The sequence below is a fragment of the Jaculus jaculus genome, chromosome 2 (genome assembly GCF_020740685.1).
Source record: "Jaculus jaculus isolate mJacJac1 chromosome 2, mJacJac1.mat.Y.cur, whole genome shotgun sequence".
NCBI lineage: Eukaryota > Metazoa > Chordata > Mammalia > Rodentia > Dipodidae > Jaculus > Jaculus jaculus.
In genome coordinates, this window is record NC_059103.1 from 55,273,469 (window position 1) to 55,282,055 (window position 8,587).

The window sequence follows — 8,587 nt, forward strand, 5'->3', positions numbered from 1 at the left end:
GGCCTTTTTTTTTTTTTTTAAATATATAATCCTACATACTGAAGACCTCAAACACTACACCAAAGAACATTAGAACTATAAATTAACTTATAAAGGCTGAAAGATAGAAGATGGGCGTCATGCGGCAGCTAGAGGTGGTGATTACAGGACAGGAGATCAATACTATCCTTGGCTACACAGTGGGGTTCAGGAAAGCCTAGGCTACATAAAATCCTGTCTCAAAATGCAAAATAGATTAAAGGATACAAAATCAACCTATAAAACCAACAATAGTCATAAATATTTATGAAGGGATCACATTTACAATGGTTAAAAAAAATAAAATAAGAATCAATCCCTCCAGCAATTGTGTTACGGTGGTAGAGGGCCCGATCAACGGGTCTAATGGCCTCCTGGATACTTCGAAGTTCCTCTTGTCTCAGAAGGACTAAGATGGATGGTTCCTGAGTTGCTGCAGGTAGATCTTGGGGACAGAGAAGGCATAAGACTCCATTCCTGTCTGCTGAGATGATGAAGGCAGGTTGAGCTGTGGTTTCCCTCGCTTACAGACAAAATATCCTGACTGCATCCCCACACAAGATCTGTGGTCAAGGAGAGAACTGTAGGAATAAAGGAAAGGCTAAGATTAGAAGTCAGGATTCAAAAAGCCATGGAGTGCTGGAGAGATGACTTAGCCATCTTAGTTAAGGTACTTGCCTGCAAAGCCAAAGGACCCAGGTTCAATTTCCCAGGACCCACGTAAACCAGATGCACAGGGTGGTGCATGCATCTGGAGTTCGTTTACAGTTGCTAGAAGCCCTGACATGCCCGTTTCTCCTATCTCTCTCTCTCTTAAATAAATAAATAAATAATAAAAGTTTTAGAAGCCATAGAGCCACTGTAAGGTAGTTGTATTGTATTGTTTTGGTGGTTTGAATGTGAAATCTTCCCAATAGCTACAAGTGTTTGTGACTAAGCCTCCTGCTTATTCCCTAGCTGTGGAGCCTTTGTGAAATGGAGCTTGTTGGAGGAGGCATGTCACTGGAGTTGGTCCTTGGGATTTTATGGTCCAGCCCAGCTGCTGCTGATGCATGGTGATAGGAACTACATTCCTACTCCTGCTATGTTTTCACTGTCATGAAGAAACTTCTCAAAACTATAAGCCGGGTGTGGTGGCGCACGCCTTTAATCCCAGCACTCAGGAGGCAGAAGTAGGAGAATTGCTATGAGTTCGAGGCCACCCTGAGACTACAGAGTGAATTCCAGGACAGCCTGAGCTAGAGTGAGACCCTACCTCAAGAAAAAAAAAAACAAAAACCCAAAACAACAACAACAACAACAAACACACCAAAAACTATAAACTGAAATAAACTCTTTCCTTCCATGGAAAAAACAGATTAACAATCTCAATTCCACCAATCAAAAGGCACATGCCAGCAGATCGCATTATAAAAACAGGAACCATTTATTTGTTGCCTCTAAGAAACACAGTACATCATCAAAGACAGATACAACTTTACAGCAAAAATATGGAAATGGTGTTCCAAATAAATGGAACAAGGAAACAAGGTGTTGCTTGCTCAAGCTAAAATTATTAAGAAGAGACAAAGAAGGCCTCAAGAAGGGAACAGTGCCCATGGACCTCTGTCTGAAACAGGTCATAAAGTAGACTGCAAAGAAAGTCTTATGATGGAAAAATGATACAACTTATTATATTTTCTCTAACCAGAGTTGTTTAAAATTACAATGCATCATCAAGAGAAAATACAGATAATACAAGCTCACAGAGATTGAGCAACATACTATTGAAAGATGAACATCTCTTTTGTATCCTGCTCCTTTGCTGAAAGTGTTTGTTATTATTAGAGTTTTCTGGTTGAGTCTGTATGCTCTTTTAACACTGGGTATAAATAGGAAATTAATCTGATTGCAGGTTTCAAGTTTATGAGATCCTTTAAAACCTATTTTGCTTTTTACATTATTAGTAAGTTTCTAAGTAACACTCATTAAGGAATTCAGAATATATTTTTAATTGGAAAAAAATCCCTGCTTATGTGATAAATTTAAATAAATGCTATATAAGGAACCTAAAAAAAAAATCAGTAGCCTTGTGGGGCGAGGTGGCGCATGCCTTTAATCCCAGCACTCGGGAGGCAGAGATAGGAGGATTGCTGTGAGTTCAAGGCCACCCTGAGACAATATAGTGAATTCCAGGTCAGCCTGGACCAGAGTGAGACCCTACCTGGAAAAAAAAAAAAACAAACCCAAAACAACAATAAGAAAAAAAAAATCAGTAGCCTTTCTACATACCAGTAGATTAGAGAGAAAGAGAGAGAAGTTCAGAAGGAAAGAGAGAAGGGGAGGAAGGGAGATTGTTAATAGGCACAACATACACTTGGGAAGAGAATAACCAAGCACCCTCATATACTAGATTCTACAAGAAACTATGAACTTCAAAGCCAGAAGAAAAGACTAAAAATTCCCTGCTGATAGAATGTACTATATTGAGCATTTCATTATTAATTTCACTAACTTTGTGATTACATATTGCTCAGATATGTTGAATTTAAGTACTGTACATTCAATAAGTAAAAATGTAATGTATTGGGTTGGAGAAGTGGCTTAGCTGTTAAAGTACTTGCCTGCAAAGCCTAAGAACCCAGTTTTGATTCCCCACTACTCATGTAAACCAGATGATGCACAAGGTGATGCATGTGTTTGTTTGCAGTGGCTGGAGGAACTGGTGCACCCATACTCTTTCTCTCTCTCTCTGCCTCTCTCAAAATAAGTAAATAAATAAAATGTTTCAAAAATGTAGTGAGTTGTAAAAGTTTTATATATGAAGTAAACCAAAACAACTTAGATCTTAACTCAAGGGGCAAGCATTTTTCCTTTGTCTTATACCTAGCTTTCAGAGAAAGCTTCAATCAAGGATTGAGTAGGACATAACCATTGGATGGCTGACATTCAATCTGTATACAGTGTTCCTCTCTTTCCATGGTGGGCACATTATAAGACCTATGTCTGTTGTTGGAGTCCAGACTTATATGCCTATGATAAAGTCTAACATATTAGTGAGGCATGTTAAAAGAACAACAATAGTAACAAGTAAACAAAACATGCCCATTATTTATATCAGTACACTGTAATAACATGATAGACCCATGCTGGGTTAGAAAAGGGTCACTATGGGGCACTCTTGTATAAGGAAAGGGTCACCAGAGCATGCATTGCAATGCAATCCTATGGCAGCAGATCTGATCACCAGCATGGTTCTATACAGCTAAAGTGCCACTAATAGAATGTTGATGTGCTGAACAAAGGGAAGTTCATAGTCCAGGAGGACTGCAGTGGGACTTCAGAGGTGCCATCTTGCTACACAGAATGGCAAGTAGTTAATTATGTATGAATTAATATGAATTAAATATTTACATTTCTGTCAATTTTTACATTGCATTTCAGACCACACTGATGATGTATAGCTTCAAACCTGGAAAGAAACCACAAACACTGCTGTCTAACCATGAGCCATCCACTCTGTCTTCCACACACCATTGTCATGTTCAGTTATGTCCTCAAGGTGACTTGTGTGTATGGTTACATAAAAAGTCATTTGAATAAAAACAGAAAAATGCCAGAAAAATCACATTTTAATTTTAAAGACAATTTGGCACCTTCTTTTAATAACTGGAAATTCAGAACTCATAACAGGGGTCATTAGTACAAAGGAGTTTACAGTGTAATTAAAGTCATGGTAATGTTTTGCTGCAGGAAACGTGTCTCAGAAACAACAACACTATGTGGATCCTGATTGTGTCAGGTCTTGAATCCTCCCCAGCATGGGCTGGTCACTGTGAAGGGGTAGACTCTCTTCAGTACTTGCTGTGAGCAGCAGAGTCCTTCCTTGTCATCATCCTGTCGCTCATACAGTGGGATAGCTGGATACTGTGGCAATTCCACAATGGTTGTCCCTGTCTTTGGCTATCTTCATGTAACCATCACTACCCCAAAATTTACCCCAGCTGAAAGAAGAGCAAGGTTTATATGTAATAGAAGAAATATAGCATACAGTATGATGACTTAGTTGCAACGTCTTATTTTCAGTCTGCCAGAGGCCACACTATACAGAAAGGATCAAGACATTCAACCCCTGAACACACTCACCTTACATAGTACTGGACCAACCAGTGACTGGGAAAGGACAGGTGTCTTTCTACCCAGATGCGGGACATACTTGAGAACTCTCAGAGTTTAGAAATGCACTGGTACAAGTACCATACTAATCTCCCAGGAAGCCCATGACAGAATATTAATGTTATAACCATTATTAGGAGTTATGTGTTCAATCTAAGAGGGATTAAAATTTCTAAGATTTCTACCCAAATACTAATGGCAGACAAGAATTCCCTTTGGGACTCAAGTATGAATAATGTTGGTCAATTATACCTGTTCTTAATCAGCCAGTAGTGATTGTTATTTGATTCTTCTTCTTCATAGCCATAGCCAACCACCAGAACAGCATGAGACACAGAAGTGTTACTACATTTTGGTTCATAATAAATGCCTGCAAATGAAATCAAAGCTAAGATGAGAGTCTCTATGGACCTAATGGTTTTATTTTGCCCCCAACAATAAGGGAAGCATTTCTAAGTTCACTGAAATGGTATAAACAGCAGATATGACTTAATAATAGGATCCATTGTTATGCTTGCTGACACAAGCTCTGACTAAAAGTTGCCAAACTACAAATTAACACAAATCTTGTTGCTTATGTACATTTAAGGGTACTCCCTGAAATCTTGTATTTCTGCTTACAGAACCTTAGTCCAAAGGAACAATGACAACATAAAGTTGCATGAATCAAGAGACTCTTTTAAGACTTCATTACACAAATAAATCATCAACAAAAAGGTAAGATAAATACCAAAGGAGAAAATTTGAGTGAAGCAAGCCATACAATAAAATTTAAAAAAATGAAGTATTCACATCTATGGACTATGTTTGTTGTAATGTCTAGTGGACCCAACATACACTCCCATAATTGCTTGTTACAATGTTATGCCATAGTGGTGCTATAACTTTTTCTGTATGAATCTATAAGTGGAAATTGACTCACCTTCCTTATAGAACCGGAAGGAAACAAAGGCTGTGTCAACTGCAGCAGAGATGGGTCCCACAGTTGCCACTGCATGCATCAGGGCATTTTCATGAGGTGAGACCATCACAATGCCTGTGACATTAGCAGTAGAATTCTCAGGTTTGTGTCTGCAGGGTCCATCCTTGCAAAGGCAAAGAGAGAAGAGACTTTTTTACCGCCTCACTTCCTTGAACATGAATTAGAGCCATACTACTTAGCACTGGGCAGCTGAGGATCCAAGTCTGTGCTACGATCAATCAACCCAGGCAGAGAAATGCTACTGGCAGATTTGAAAGTGAAAGCCAGCTTATTTATCTTTAATGAGATCTCATAGGTCTTTCTGCCCATAAGAAATGTTCACAGTGGAGAATGCTGTATTGTTTCATAGAATCAAGAACATCTCCATGGAAGCCCTAATCTCAGAGAACTGCCAAAGCTGATAATGTAAATGACAGCACCGATGCTTTACACTTTGCAGTGTGAATTCAGATGGTCCCAGACCACCTCTGCAATTAATCCCCCTCCTAAAGCTGGGTTGTTATCACCACAGGAGTTCCCTTTACCTGTGCTTCATAGGGATAGGAGTCCTCTGTGTTTAGACCTCTGTTGTCCTTCACATACTGGAAAGCATATTCTATTGAGCCACCATTGCAGCCCATATTGCCTTGAGCTTGAGAACAGTCCACGAGGTTCTGTGTACTCAGTTCAATCAATTGGCCTGTTTTCTGAAACATTTGTCCTTCTAGGGCTCCAGTTACACTAAAAGCCCAGCAAGAATTACATGAACCCTGAACATGGAAGAAAAGGTTGTCACCTACGGACAAAACAAATAGCAACTCTACTAATAATTCACAATGTTGAATTCTTTTTTATTTGTGTGAAAACCTGTGTTGTGTGTGTGCATGTGGATACAAGTATGGTCATATTTGCACACATAGATGTGGAGACCAGGAGCCTGTGTTGGGCATCTTCCTTAGATACTCTCTCTTATGTGTTTTCTTTTTTAATTTTGATTGATTGATTGATTTTTTTGGTTTTTCAAGGTAGGATCTTGTTCTAGAGTTCACTCTGTAGTCTCAGGATGGCCTTGAATTCACAGCAATCCTCCTACTCTGTCTCCTGAGTGCTGGGATTAATGGCGTGTACCACAATACCTGGCCTCATCTTATGTATTTTTAAACAGACCATGTCATTAAACCTTAGTTCATTAATTCACCTAGACTAGGTAGCCAGTAAGTTTCAAGAGCCCTTCTGTCTCCGCTTCCTCAGTGCTGGGACTAGAGGCACACACTACAGTCAAAGCTTCTGTGTGGGCACAGAGGATCCCAATTCAGGTCCTCATGCTTTTGGGGCAAACACTTTAATCACTGGACCAATCATTTCAGCTCCACACAGCTGAATACTTTTATAAAATAATGAACTCCATGCCATACCCCAGTCAACCTGACATGGACATCAATTCCTTTTGAGCTCTTCTGTGGTCAGTGGAAGGTGTTATCATGACACTGTCATACCTGATCCTTCACAGGAGTCACATAGCCTTTCTCTCTCCAATCCATAGACTTAGGTAGGTCAGGAGTCTGACGTTTTTGTAATAGTTTCACTTTATTGATTGTCTGCTTTTGAAAGCCATTCATATGTGTCATGAATTCTGTATTGGTCTTTAAGAAAAATAAATATCATAAGCAAGAGACTTGTGAAGAGCTGAAGATAGGAAGCACAGACTGAAGCTATCCACATATGTCACACTCACCAGGTCACCAAAGGCATTCATCTCCATGGTGTAGCTGTGTTTCCCCTCACTGTATTCCTTATTATGCAGCTCAATTATTTGCATATTCTTCTCCCATATTGCTCTTCTGTGTTCCTCTTCACTCTAAAATAAATAGAATGGATGATCTTCCTTCCCTTTGGGAAAAAGTCATTTTGCCACATTGGGCTCTCAGAGCATCGTTGTTCTGTGTAGTATGTGTGATGTCATGATTTGTGATGTATGTAAATATGTTGTATATATCTGGAGGCACATGCTTTGAAGCAGAATCTAACACTGAGCCTAGAACTCTTATTTATTCAGTCAGACTGACCAGTAAGCCACAGCAATACTTCTGCCTTTAGTCTCCATAGGAAGGGATTCCTGGTGTACATGGCCAGGTCTGGCTTTTTTATGTAGGCACTGGTAATTGAACTCAGGACCTCTCAGACCATAATGATTTTCATCAAGTACTTTTACCACTGGGCTATCTCCCTAGCCACTTACCATATTCTCTTTAGGCTATTGGTAAAGGTAGACTTCTATAATCCCCATTATGGTCATAAACTCCCTACAACAAAGGACCATTCTCTTTAGTATCCCTCCAGACCATGTCCATGTTACCAACCATGCTATACTTTTTCTCATATTTTATCTTCCACTGGAGCCATTGAACATCAAGACTAGCATCAGGCCTTGGAGCAGCTGAGGTCATTCCCAAACAAAAGGTCAGGAGGAGAACTAGAGACATTTTCAAAATCCTGCAGAAGGAAGAGAAAAGCAACTCTGACTATACCAATACTTCTAAATTGCCTTCTTTCACCCTCCTGAGAAACTAAGGCCACTATGATATTAAACTATTCTTCCAAATATTTAATCCATGAATCAGTGGATAGATGTTAGGAATATTTGTTGAAAATGTCAATATTTGGCCAAAATGAACTGCAGCTGCTCAGGGTTCTAAGAAAGGAAAGAGTCAGTATGAGAACTGCAAACTTACCTATGACAATGATGTTCATGTGTCTTGTGGTTCAAAAGCTCAAACTTACAGCTAAGAACTTAGGACAATGTTGGCCTGGAATTTTACCATTGGTACCAAGATCACCTAAGCAAAAGGTATAATGGAGAATCTGGGAACAAAGGGCATGCCAAGTTGGGGGTCACATAGTACATTCTTTCTTCCTGTCTAACTTACAGCAGAAATTGGGCTATGACTTTGAATCTCTGCTTCCTAGAGAAACTGGGAAGGAGCCTGGCACAGTGGTGCATACCTTTAATTCCAGCACTCACACCAGAGAGGCTGAAGTAGAACTGCCATGAGATAGAGGCCAGTCTGGGGCTACAGACTGAGTTCCAGGTCAGCTTGGGCTAGACTGAGATAGTACCTTGAAAAAGGAGAGAGAAAGAGAGAGAGAGAGAGAGAGAGAGAGAGAGAGAGAGAAAATGAATATTTGCTGGTTCTTTTGTCCCATGCTTGTGACTATGCTTTCAAAGTCCACACTCACTGTCATTATGAGGAATAGAGTTATGTGGCCAAGCCACTGAAAAACACCAATGTAGTTAGAGTAGAAGAGCAGGCCACACCCACTGTTTCCAACTCAAGACTTGCTGGGGTCCTACAAACAAGACAACCAGGTAGGGCCTGGCTGGGGTATGCTGCCAGCTGCTTCTATCTGCACAGGGCAGCTGAGACCAAAAGATTTTACATGGCAGTGATGCAT

General features: G+C 40.0%; 1 protein-coding gene across 1 annotated transcript; it reads right to left on the reverse strand.

The window, feature by feature from the left end:
* Window positions 1-3,901: 3,901 nt before the first annotated feature.
* On the reverse strand, window positions 3,902-7,617 carry LOC101599069 (procathepsin L-like). The gene is made up of 7 exons (XM_004656863.2): window positions 7,495-7,617; window positions 6,870-6,992; window positions 6,631-6,777; window positions 5,680-5,904; window positions 5,096-5,258; window positions 4,426-4,543; window positions 3,902-4,001 (listed from the first exon to the last, which is right to left on the reverse strand). The coding sequence occupies exons 1-7, from the start codon at window positions 7,615-7,617 to the stop codon at window positions 3,902-3,904; spliced, it is 999 nt and encodes a 332-aa protein (XP_004656920.2).
* Window positions 7,618-8,587: the final 970 nt, after the last annotated feature.